At 38.5% G+C, this 12,893-nt stretch overlaps 2 protein-coding genes across 3 annotated transcripts; one reads left to right on the top strand and one right to left on the bottom strand.

The window, feature by feature from the left end:
• Positions 1-5: 5 nt before the first annotated feature.
• LOC107643067 (uncharacterized) lies at positions 6-3,558 on the bottom strand. Of its 2 annotated transcripts, none has more exons than XM_016346619.3 (6): positions 3,008-3,558; positions 2,341-2,924; positions 1,256-1,448; positions 1,100-1,164; positions 801-1,011; positions 6-717 (listed from the first exon to the last, which is right to left on the bottom strand). In XM_016346619.3, the coding sequence occupies exons 1-6, from the start codon at positions 3,200-3,202 to the stop codon at positions 313-315; spliced, it is 1,653 nt and encodes a 550-aa protein (XP_016202105.2). In that variant the 5' UTR covers positions 3,203-3,558; the 3' UTR covers positions 6-312. The 2 variants fall into 2 exon arrangements, with proteins under 2 accessions (XP_016202105.2, XP_020978789.2); XM_021123130.2 differs by having other exon boundaries at positions 3,082-3,386.
• A 581-nt stretch (positions 3,559-4,139) lies between these two features.
• On the top strand, positions 4,140-4,610 carry LOC148563457 (uncharacterized). The gene has a single exon (XM_088486817.1). It carries the CDS (start codon positions 4,140-4,142, stop codon positions 4,608-4,610), a length of 471 nt encoding a protein of 156 aa, XP_088342943.1.
• Positions 4,611-12,893: the final 8,283 nt, after the last annotated feature.

Raw genomic sequence — 12,893 nt, 5'->3', positions numbered from 1 at the left:
AGTACTTTACCCTAAAAATTATTTCCCTTCTATATAAATGAAACATTTAGTTCAACAGGGAATACATTCGCCTGCATAAGTACAAAAGTAGCCTTTTTTTTTCAAAAGAAAAACGAAATTGATTTGTCTTCTATAATTGCGAATTTATGGCTTTACAGATTCTGTATTTTCTTTCTTTCTTTCTCTTTCTGCTGCATATACATTACAAATTTTGTAATTTGAATTTCACTTTTCAAGTAACATATAAAGGATGACTAGCTCGTAGCTATTTTTAATTTATCTTGTGCTAATGATTTATACCTGTTTAATTATTTATTGAGATTTAATTACTTGAGATGTTATAGTGTTTCCTTGTCGTTGAGTCTGAGTGCTATTATTCCAGTAGTTATCTTCCCACCTCTCAACACGCTTGATTAAATTGAGTTTGGTACCATAAAAGACTCTAAGCGATGTGGGCTCAAATGGAGGTGGTAAGGTACAAGGTGCTTTTGTGGAAGGCTCATTCACCATTGATTCAATCATAAACTTCTTCTCCAACCCACTTCTTGTGCATGCCAAGGCCTCAGCACACACCTCCACTGCTCCTTCAGGCACTTCTGGCTCATAGTTTAGCAGCTTCGAATATTCATTTAGAAGATGGAACATGTAGTCATACACGTACTCCATCTTCAGTTCTTCTTGAATAAACTTACTCGCTGCTTTACCAATATCCTGTGCCTGAGTTAACTCGAGATTTTGATAACTTTGTTTCAGATACATGGACAAATGCAAGGAATTTGAAATGTCTCAAGAGTACTTACTTTTTGTTTATGATTATTTCCCCAATGAACAGCAAACTTGATGGATTTGCACTTGTCATCGTCCCTAATAGGCCAGTAATGTTGTGTTGGTTGCAGGCTTCTTATGAAGAAATCATAGAAACGAGGCTTCACCATGAGTGTAACTGAATCACATGCTAGGATGTTCTTCTCACTCACTGACCATGCATACCCTTCAATGTAGATCTTATATCTAACATGGGATCAGAGCCACAAATATATTATCATGATGATTAGTTGGAAACAGAATTTTGAGGTGATGATCAAATGGAAGGAAGTACCTATGTGTGCATTGACTTGCCAAGTTTGACTGATTGAATCCTTGCTGTGACTCCTTAATCCAATCCTTCCATAATGTTACACAATAAACAATGTTAATTCCAGTGGAGGAACATTTAAGTGAGGCTACTAAGGTAATATGTGAGAGATGTGTAAACCTGAACAAATAAACGTGCATTCCAATCCTGCGTGTCTGAAACATTACATTTGAGGAGATCTTGCCTGATTTCAGCAACAAAAGGGTTTCCCTTCCAATATGCATATGGTTCTCTATCTATCCATTTAATAATTTCATTGCCAATTTTAATCTCCTTCAACAGATGTTCCCAAGGCCTTATATTAATCTCGGCCCTGAAATAATCATTTTATTAATATCCTTAATGATGATTAGTTTAACGAAACAGAGGACATTGGACAACAATAATTAATGTTATCCTTAGACATGGCAAAAACCGGCAGTTTCCATGTCAGTAGATCTGATGAGGTTATGTTGTTTTCCGTACTCAATTCTTATTGCCCTACTCACTCTTAGGAATTACAGTAAGATATGCACTAAATCCACCCCTTATGATTTGTTTTTTAACTATTAAATGCAAGATTACAGACGTGTTTAGCAAGGATGCACAAGGGAAGAGGAAATGGTTGGCAATCCCGACACGTAACGGTAATTGATCACCATCTTAATGAAGGAAAAAGTCAGAAGAAGATGAAAGCAGTTAGGACTTAGGAATGACTACTTGGATTCCAATAAACAGAAACACTCAATCCAAGTCAAGTCAACAGTGAAAATTTGTATTATTTTGTAGCCTTCTTCAACAACCGCAATCAGAGGGGCAAATTAGAGCGGATGCTATTCCTCAGAACAAATTCCAATGAATGAAGTGTAGTGTCTTGTTTGTAAGTGGTATGGTAGGTCACGTCATGTAGGATGCGTCCTTTTCCTAGATAGAGATATGGATAAATACTTATATTGCTCTCCGGAAATTCTAGATAGAACATTTTGGATTTTTGACAAATTTATATTTATATATTTGTAGATAAAATATTACTTTGATAAATAAAAAGGCCTAGCTGTATGCGTGCAAAGCCGCCAATGAAGAGTCATTATCCAGTTCAAGTTGAAATTGGATTCTTATATAATTACTTTGTTACCCTTTTCTGAACAAATGAAAACAAGCACCGCAAGCAAATATGAATAAAAATAAAATAAGGTGATTGAGGCAAAGAAGATGCAAATGCATACCAACCCCAGAAGGACCAATCAGGGAAGACAATGTCATGCGTCCAGCGATCGCCGCAGTAGCGAAACAAGGGTGGTGGGCCTATGGAATTGGGCCCGCGGTAATCTCGAGCTCTAATGACGGGCCTGTCATCGCAGTCGAACATTAGGTCGAGGTCTGGCACCATGGAAGGGTACCTCCTCAGAAGCTGAAGGATCCCCCAAATGGTGAATACATCGCGTGTCTGAATCGATTTCTTGTATCTCAACACGTACGCTCTTCCCTTCTTCACCACTATTCGAAAGTGTGCTGTTGCGTTCGCCGCCTCCACCATCTCCTTCCTGATCTTGTTCTTCTTCCATGGACCAAGGTCCTCGTGGATCCACCTCAAATACTCCGGGCACACCGTACTGTTCTCTTCCACCACCTCCTCCTCCTCCTCCTCTACCCTTCTTCTCCTCCAGCATGTATGGTTATTCTCAGTGGTGCTGCTACAATTGAGCCTCAACCACCGTTTCTTGGTTTTCTTCTCTCTCATTTTGCTCTGCACTACTATTACGCTTTGGTTCGCAACAACAGTTGCAGGCTCACCAGTAGAAGCCGTGGACTGCATGCAACACAATCGATCATTTATAACTAACTATAATTCATTCATTAATTAATAATTAAGTGTAGTAAGTGTTAACGAACCCAGAAGGAAGAGACAAATAGAGCGGTGAGGAGAATAAGGAGGAGGAGGAGAAGGAGAGAAGTATAAGCAGGACCCTTGTTTAGAAGAGGGCGCCATACGGTGCTGGCAGTGGCAGTGGCAGTGGCAGTGGCAGTAGCAGTAGTAATGGGGCCCCCTAACTGTCTCTTGTGTCTTTGCGCTGTGAATCTTTGCATGGATGGATCCCTGCTATTCTGATCAGATTTATTATTATAAATTATATATATTTGATGAATGAATTTGGAAAGGTTAGAATATAATTGAACTGAATGAAGGAGCTGAAAAAAGAGAGAAGGGTGCACAAGAGAGAGAGAGAGAGAGAGAGAGAGAGAATATAATTAGTGCTAGGTAGCTTTTTCTACGAATTAAATTAATAATGTAAGAAGAATACCCTAGTTGATAAGCTAGGTAGCTTGGACATTGGGCAATGAGAGTAATAAGAAGGGCTAAGGGCTACAGGCTACATCATTGAATAATGCGAAAATTCTGTATTGTGATTACCGACAACAATTATTGACAAGGGCACGCAAATGCCAACAATGAGTAAGGAGCCACTATGATATAATGCACTAGAGATTAGAGATAGTATTAGATTAACAAGTGAAGGGGCCGGGGAGGGTCAAAATCACAAGCAACGCGTGGAAGGTGTTCCCCTCCGACCGCGCCACACAATGAATTGACTTCGTTAATCTGCCCATGTCTGGTTAGTAGTGCTCAGCCTCATCCATTTTCCCATCTTTTTCCAATGTCTGGTTAGAAGATACAAGGCTTAGTGCAGTCCAAGACTTTTTTAAAGTTTGGGTTCCTAGTTTATCCATAGAGGTTTTTGAGGATGATAAAAGATGAGTGAAAGAATTTGGGTGATGATCAGTTAACTAATAAGCTAAAAATTTTGACGATATTATTGAGAAGATGGCATAAAAATAATTTTTGAGACATGGATAATAGGATAAAGAAGTTTGAGAAAGAGACTAAGAAGATTGATCATATGGCCAGTATTGGTAAGGGATTATGAAAGCTAGACGAAAGGCTCTTGTAACTTGTTGTGTAAAGTGGTATATCAGAAAGGAGATTTATTGGAAGCAGATGTCTCGATCTCAACATACTAGAGATATGGACAAGAACACTAAATACTTTCATAACCTAGCGTCAGCTAGAAGGAGGAACAACAGAATCGATTCTCTGTTAATTAATGGAAGGTTGGTGCGGAACCAGGCTAGAATAAAGGTTGCGATTAGAGGGTTTTATAAAGAACTGTATCGGCAGGAATATGCTCCTATGATAGGGTTCCGTGATGGATTGGTTAAGCAAATTGATATCGAAGAGGTAGCAGGGTTAGAGGTGATGCCATCGCCTGAGGAAATACGACAGATAATTTGGGATTGTGAGTCCAATAAAGTGCCAGGTAGTGATGGATATAATATGAACTTCATAAAAAAATGTTGGGGTGAGCTTAGCCAAGAGTTTACTATAGCTGTGTTGGGATTCTTTCAAAGTGCGACAATACCAACGGATGCTAATATAACATGGGTGGCGCTAGCTCCAAAATTTGTGGGGCTAAAAAAATCAAAGACCTTCGCCTGATTAGTATGGTTGATTGTGTGTATAAGATGATCTCAAAAGTATTGGTGAGAAGAATGCATTTAGTGATGCTAGGTTTAGTAGGAGAGACTCAGTCTGCATTTGTAAAGGGTCAAAAAATACATAATGGTGCTCTTATTGCTTGTGAGACGGTCCAATGGCTGAAGTTGCGCAAAAAAAAGGTGTCAATTATCAAGCTAGACTTTCGAAAAGCATACGATAAGGTGAGATGGAGTTTTGTGGATATTGTCCTACAAAAGATGGGTTTTGGTCTTAGATGGAGGACATGGGTGAAGGCATGTATCACTACAGCATCTATGTCGGTGTTGATTAACGGGTCACCATCAAAGGTGTTCAGGATGGAGAGAGGTCTTAGACAAGGAGATCCTCTTTCTCCTTTTCTGTTCATTATTGCCGTTGACGTCTTGCACAGGATGGTGGGTGAAACAGTGAGAAATGGATGCATCTCACCACTGTTGGTTGGGAGGGACAATATAGAGTTGTCGCATCTCTAGTTTGCAGATGACACAATCTTATTTTACCCACAGAAAACAGACAGTCATGAATTATAAGAGGCTTCTACATTCTTTTGAGCTAATGTTTGGCCTGGGTATTAACTTTGATAAGTCAAACTTGATTTCGATTAACTGTGAGCAGGAATGGATGACGAATATGTGTAGTTTGTTGGGATGTGCGGAAGTTGCTTTACCTGTCAGGTATTTAGAAAATTTTCTAGCTGCAAATCCTCGGTTGGTGAAGACCTGGAAACTGATCATAGATAAGGTGGAAGATAAGCTCAGCTTATGAAAAGCGAAATCTCTCAACAAAGCTGGCTAGCTGGTTCTCATAAAATCTGTTCTTAATAGCTTGCCGGTTTACTACCTTAACTTTTATAAGATGCCAAAGTCAGTTGCAGAGAAGTTAATTGGCTTATAAAGAAGGTTTTTGTAGAGTAAAGAAGATGGGAACAATGGTATACCACTTGTGAAATGGGAGGTGGTGCAAGCATTGAAAAAACTGGGTGGATTGAGGGTGGGGGATGTATTAATCAGAAATACGTTGCTTCTGTTTAAGTGGTGGTGGCTCTTTTCGAAGGAGGACTGCCCACTGTGGAAGAAGGTTGTATGTTCTTGTAATAAGTTGAATCCAAATATAATGTTGTCAAAACAGCCACTACCAACAAGAGGTGGCCCTTGGAAATATATTTGCCAGCTTAATATTTAGGAGCAACAAGTGAGAGATAAGATGATCAGTGGGCTATCTATGGAGGTGGAAAATGAAAGACGTACTCACTTTTGGGAGGATGATTGGTTACAAAGTGGCTCGTTGAAAGAGAGTTTTTTGAGGCTCTTCTATGTTTCAAATCAACAAGGATCTGTTATAGGGGACTGTGGGTTCTGGGATGGGTTAGAGTGGGTATGAAACTTTCAGTGGAGGAGAGTTTTATTTCAATGGGAGTTAGAGCTTCTCAATAAATTTCATGACCGATTATGACTCGTGAGATTATCATCTGGTAGAGAGGATACAGTTATATGGAAATTTGACAGGACAGGTATTTTTTCTACTAATTCATTTGTGCAAGTGTTGCAGAAAGAGACTCTTTCGAAGGACATCACAAGCTACAGTTTCACAAGTACCATGTAGAAAGGATTGGTTCCTCCAAGAGTTGAACTATTTGCATGGTTTGGTTTAGTAGACAGAGTTAATATGAAAGAGAGATTGAGTAGGTTAGGAATTATTCATCATAGTGATAATATTTGTGTTTTGTGTAAAAAAGATGTAGAATTTGTGCATAATTTGTTTCTTGGTTGTGAGTATACGTGGCAGGTGTGGTGCGCTTAGTTGATGTTTGCAGGTAGAGCTTGGGTTATTCCGGGGACTGTTAAAGAGCTTTTTGAGAGTTGGATTGGAGTGCCTGGTCGTAACTCGGAGCAAAAGAAGTGGCCAATAGGTTTCTTTGCGATTATTTGAAACATTTGGTTGGAACGAAATAGCAGAATGTTCCAAAACTCAGAGACAGGTGTTGATAAAATTATAAATAAGTCATTTTTGAGCTATAGGGAATGGCTTGGAGTTGATCCGCTTGATTGTTAATGATGGCAATGCCGGAGATGACAACGGGTTATATCCTATTTATTGTGCTCATTGTCTTATGTTTTAGTTGTGTTTTATAGTTTTTACCTACTCCTATATATTGTGGTGAGCTTTCTTTGTTAAAAAAACACACACACAATATTCTCCCCGCTTTCTTTGCTTTACGCCAAGCACCTTACTATAACTATCCATTCCATGCTCTCACAACTTCATTCTTATTTTTAATTACTACTACTACTACTACTACTACTACTACTACTACTACTGAAAGATTACATAGGATTCATAGAAATTCGGAGGCGGGAGGCCGAAGCTTTAGGCCCACAGTCATGTACAATTATCCAATGTGGCAAATCCTGTATTATAGAATACTGACAGCAGCTGTAAGCCTGTAACATTTCACAAACAACAAAAAGGGTGCCAATCTTTTATTTTATGGGAAACGCGGGCAGAAGGCCCATTTAGTTATTCTAATGAAGAAAAATGAATGAAATTAGTTTAATATTTAGAATCTCGCTAGGGAGCCAATGAGTTATCTATACAATGGCTACAATGGGCTGTTTGTTAGGCCCAATATGAGTTAAAAATGAGGATTAATCCCCTTTTATCCTAATTCACTAAGACCTGTTCAGTTTTGTTTTAACCCCTAATTTTAATTTTTCTCCAATTCCCCTTTTTTGAATGGAAGGTCACGCTACCCCCCACTGTCGCAGCTAAACATTCCGTCCCCCCAGCCACCGTTTGCCTGCAAACTGCGTCCGTGCCGATCAGGACTTCAGGGGCCAACCTCCATCGCGCTCGTCCTCCTTTGCTCGTAGCAGCCGGTGCACACTGTCACGGCTGAGCATCCCCCCGCCGAATTGCCGCCTGACACAGAGCGTTCCTCACGCGCGACCGCCCTCACTGGAAGCAACCGCTTCACAATGTCGCGACTGAACCCCCGGCCGCTACGTCCCTGCGTGATCTGGAACTCCCATATGTGCCAACCCGACCTGCATCACCCAACCTTATTCGCGCTCGCCATCCTGCATCAGCCGGCGGCCTGGGTCCTCCTTCCTGCGTGACCATTGGATGGTTCACGGTCTCGTTGGTGTGCCTGCCCAATCACAGCTACCATCATCGACGTTATACAGTTAGTGGCGTAATGTCTTGTTCTCATGATTCCTATTTCTACTGTTTCTAGTGGAGGATACTGTTTATCTTGCTGAATTGTTCGATTTATTACAGTGAAAATCTCACTAGCTGCATTTGTAGTTTGTTAGAGCTTGTTGAATAAAATTCTGATGTAGATGGTTGCAGTTGATTTAATGTTTGTGTGGGAAAAATTGCAAAAGCTTGGTTCAAATGGGACATTTTTTCCCCTTGCTGTGTGGACCATTGCATGCAATGCTATGTAGACCGGTTGACCATTATCGATCTCTAGTTGACATTGATTAGCGGTTACTTTAGCATGTTATCGGATGGTTGGTTTCCATCGACGATCACTTATTTGCTTAACTGGATTTTTTTTTGCAAGGAATTTTTTTGTTTTCCTCGTAAGCAATTAATCTTAGTATCTGAGTACTATTGAATATTCCCTGAGGTAGTGTAATTGTATATATGCTCATCAAGTCGCGTTTCGTATTGCATAAGTCAATAAATTAGAAACGGGTATTCTTTTTCTATTTGATCATAGTTCAATATAACTTTGTTTCCTTGATTTTAAAAGTATGATTTGTTTTGACTTTGCAGATATCTTGATGTACACATGATGAGTTAAAGTGCAAATAGGTTTGTTAATTTACCAAAATTTGGATGGTCGATTTTCATGATGGTGACTGCTATTTTGATCTTAGTACATTATCATCTTGTTTGAACGAGTTGTTGTTTGATGAGTCTCTTTTTTTTGTAAGTAAGACAATGCATATATGATACTAATTATATTAACCGTTTATTTAGTTTGAAAATTTTCAAGTTAGATGTTTACTATCACACATACGATTTACTTTAATTTTATTATGAACATATCACATAAAGAGATTAATTTTCTTATGTTCGGTGTTAAATTAGTTTATTTAACTATAGAACATTTGTAAAAGATGTTAGGTGTGAAGGGTTCTAATCGTGTACTAGAAGAAAGGACAAGATATGGGTCCAGTAGGGCATACGGTTGTTCACTAAGATGTTCTCGGTAGTCATGAATAAAACTGATGATGCAACCATGTAGTGTATTTCAGGAGTTGATATTATAATATTTGTATGAATCAGATCATTTGAAGACATATAAAACCACAAAAGTCACCGCTTTCCTATTGCCTTTTTGTTGTTTTTATCTTCAAGTGGCTATGTTCTGTTTCATGAAGGCATGGAAGTGTGGATGCACTCCATTCAAGTCCTTACTCACTAATCGTCCAAGAAAGTTTGATTTTTCGATAAAAAATTACTAATCTTATAGAAATACTACTGATCTATATCCTTTAATTTTAATTATGTATATATCTTGTTATTTAAATGTATGACTTATTAAATACTAAAAAGACCAATGTTATATGACTAGTAAATATGATTAGTTTTTGTCCATATTTGGATGGTTGATTTTCATATATGGGAAGTTTATTGTGTTAGTATTTTGTTTGAGTATGGTGATGTTTGAGGGTTGTCTTGTATTTTAGTAAGAAAATGTATACATGGTCCCTAGAGCGTACTTCGAACTCGGATATTCATTCCTGGATCGACATGGAACAAATGGTTACTTCAATAAATATCTGGATGGTTGAATTACACTGATTACTTTGCTGTTTAGGTATGCCATGTTGTTGCTTTGTGTGAATCTGATTTACCTTTCTGATTGTTGTGTTTATAATTGGCCGAGTCGGTCTCTCAGACCACTTAAATTCTTGATGTGGACATCTTTTCTCTTCATGGGTCTTATAATTTTTTTGTATTAGCATCTGGAATGATTACAAGATTTTTTGCTCATGTTATTATAATTTTTCTTAATTGGTTATAAATTGAATAGAATCTTTCATTGGATTTCAAATGACCTATTGCGTGAGTAACTTTTCACAGCGTTCCAACCATCCATTATCATACCGTCCGAACACAAAATCAGATGGGTAAAAAGGTATCACATTATTTACGTGATTGAAAAAACATGTTTGGTTATATATTGTGACATAATTTTTTTCTTAATTTTTGCTCGACAGAAATTAGTCGAGACGCGATATTCACCTTGCTACATCAACAACTTGTTTTCCCACTTGAAACACATAATGAGGACGCAAAGTTGGCTGAGATTGAGGCTATTGGATTTGATTTCCTGCGGGCGGGTACCACTGTGGCATGTGAAGCAGAGCATCATGCTTCAACTTGCGAGGGCCTATGATGTGGAATCAAACACTCTCAGGGTGAACGCAGGGGACATCCGCGTTACCGCTGAACTGATCGGCAATGGATTCGGCATACTTTCTAGAGGTTAGTGGAAGTTATGTAAGATGTAATATTTACTGTGCATGTTTTTTGGTTTGCCTTTGTAAACACTGATTGATTATTATACAATGTTTCGTTAATGTAGGGGACCAATTCCGGAACTGCAGAAGAAAAATGCATCCCATCTGGCACTTAAGAGACAGTTCCAAAAGAAAATAATAACACAACTGCGGGACTTTGTCTTTGGCTGTCCAATGGAGACCGAGCAGCAAAGGATGGCTTTTAGACGATACTTTATTCTAGTGGTTCTAAAGATGTTTTTTTACCCCACAAGCCAGCAGACTATCTCCCCATGGCACCTCCCTTCGACTTTGGATGTCTCAAACCCCAAAAGATTTCACTGGCTGTATCAGATATTAAAGTGGTTGCAAGATGTAATAAGAAAATTCCAAATTGAGAACTATGAAACATACGGTGGGTGCATGTTCGTGTTGCTGGTATCGCAAATAGTTTACCTAATTTTCTCCTGCATGTACGTCTTAAGTTATAAATCCTAACATGTGAATTACTTGTGTCCAGGTTCTGTACTTTCAACGCTTAAAGCATGGTCCGTTACATGCACATCAAGCACGCGAGTCTTGGATTGCTAAATGGACCGCTAATGAACTTGATAAGAAGGCCAACCATGTTATTTCACAGGTACAATCCGTAATAATTCCATTTTTAGACTCAAATTGAATACAAATGGTATCAGTGGTTTAAGTTGATTTTTGCTATCTCGTTGTCCCACATTGAACACACAGGGATGCATCGTGGACAAGCCCAGGAAGGGAAAAAAACCCAAAGAAGCAGCTAGTAGTAAACAAGATAACGAACAAGCAGGGTGTAAACGGCCCCGCAAGGACTCCGAACAAGCACCATCTACCCAGTGCAGGACTAAACTTCAGCAAAGAGATATGAATGCGCAGAAGGTGATCTCATTTCATTAAGATTACTCGTATTATTATCATGGATATTTATTGTAGTATGTATGCGACTAGTTATTATTTTGTTAGTACATTCCTCCTTGTGTGGTGTGCAACGTGTTGTGATGTGCATGTAATTGTTAATTCTTGGGTCATGCCAGCAGTCTGGCAAGGTTAACGATGGAAGTAAATGGCCGTGCAAGGACTCCGAACAAGTGCCATCTACCCGGAGCACAACCAAATCTTAGCATATAGATATGGATGCGCAGAAGGTGATCTCGGTTCATTAAAATTACTTGTGTTATTGTTGAGTTAAGTAAATAACTAAGTTTAAGTTGATGATGACAAACATTATCTTATTGGGTTAAACACCCAATTAGTTTTGATTGTGTTTGATTAGTGGCAGGCCAAAGAAATAAAATAGTTGCAGCAGCCCAAATAGATAGAAAAATAAACAAGTCTCTCAGTGGGCTCTCAAATACTCAAAGCCCAAAGGAATATTGCAAAAATTAGATGGGCTGAATGGAAACATATCCAACTCAAGCCCAAGTAGCATTCACCAAGCTGAAACTTTCCAAAGCCATTGTTCTCAAACTTGCTTCGGTCAGAATCAGAAAGAGAGAGAGAGAGAGAGAGAGAGAGAGAGAGAGAGAGAGAGAACTTCGTTCCTCTTGTGTATTTCACCAGAGAAGAAAGAAAGAAAAAGGGTTAAGCAAAAAGCAAATGTCTAATCACCAAAATCAAACCATATTAAGCTAAGTCAGAAGATAAAGGTGATTTATTTCCATTTGCATGCATGTTAATTTCTTCACTCCTTCTCCAACTTTCTATGATACCATTTTTGGTTAAATGAAGAAAGAAGTCTTTGATCTCTGCTGCTATAAATCAATGGTTCACAAAGTTTCTTGGAGCCAAAGCACATTATTAATGGTTCGGATTTGGGTTTACCACTGAACAAATTTCTCTTTGCTACTCAAATGTCTTCGGTCAAGCAAACTGACCAATTTTGAAATCCCTAATTTGGAGGTTAATTGAAGAAAGTGAAATGACAAGCTTGGGAAGCACACAACTCAAGGAGTTAACTCAGAAGCAACCAAGACAGCAACATTGAAAGAAGTACAAAAGAAAATTTTTTGTCCTTTAGAAGACAAGGAGAAAGAACCAGAGTTTGAGTTTCATAGAGAGCTTCTTGAGAAAGTTCAATGTTTTGGACAGTGCGTTCTAGAGAAAGAAGCATTCCGCCAAGATGAAGAACTCGATTAGTGTTAGCTCAATCCGGTTCATCTTATGGCAATAGAGGTTGTTGAAGCATTAATCTCCTTCATGTTTTACAGATTGTAATTTTATTTTTTAATGTATATCTTTCTGTAATTTCTTGAGAGGTAAAAGGCTGAAGGAGAGAGCTTAAGAAAAATTCAAAGAGTGACAAAAAGCTGAGAGATACACTTGAGTAAAAAGCCTAGAGTAATTTCAGATTTTTTTTTGGTTGTTTCAAATGTCACGTGTCTTGTACCTTTAAGGTACCCCTTTCTAAGTTGGGTTAGCACTTAGAGTGAAGAGTTAGGTATTAGCATAACCAATTCAAGTTAGGTTAGAACTTGAGAGGGAAAGAATTGTGTCAATCCTTTGGAATTGGTATATGTAATACTTTAACTGTAGTGGAAATTTCACCACTGTTGTAGTGGAGACTGGATGTAGGTTGTATTGCACAAGGCAACTGAACCAGGATACATGATGGTGGCAGCTTCTCTTTTTCCTTCTCTGTTCTGTTTTTTGATATTCATGAGACAAAATAAAATTGTCTCACAAATTTTCCACT

This window comes from Arachis ipaensis, chromosome B5, assembly GCF_059453495.1.
Source record: "Arachis ipaensis isolate K30076 ecotype BB chromosome B5, ASM5945349v1, whole genome shotgun sequence".
Lineage (NCBI taxonomy): Eukaryota > Viridiplantae > Streptophyta > Magnoliopsida > Fabales > Fabaceae > Arachis > Arachis ipaensis.
The sequence above is the reverse complement of the archived record's forward strand: the minus strand, read 5'-3'. Positions and strand labels throughout refer to the sequence as shown.

Coding starts and splice junctions, on each gene's coding strand:
- LOC107643067 (XM_016346619.3), bottom strand. CDS start 3,202: ATGCAAAGATTCACAGCGCAAAGACACAAGAGACAGTTAGGGGGCCCC. Junction 2,925..3,007: donor TATTTGTCTCTTCCTTCTGG/GTTCGTTAACAC, acceptor TGTTGCATGCAG/TCCACGGCTTCTACTGGTGA. Junction 1,012..1,099: donor GCAAGTCAATGCACACATAG/GTACTTCCTTCC, acceptor ATCCCATGTTAG/ATATAAGATCTACATTGAAG.
- LOC148563457 (XM_088486817.1), top strand. CDS start 4,140: ATGGACAAGAACACTAAATACTTTCATAACCTAGCGTCAGCTAGAAGG.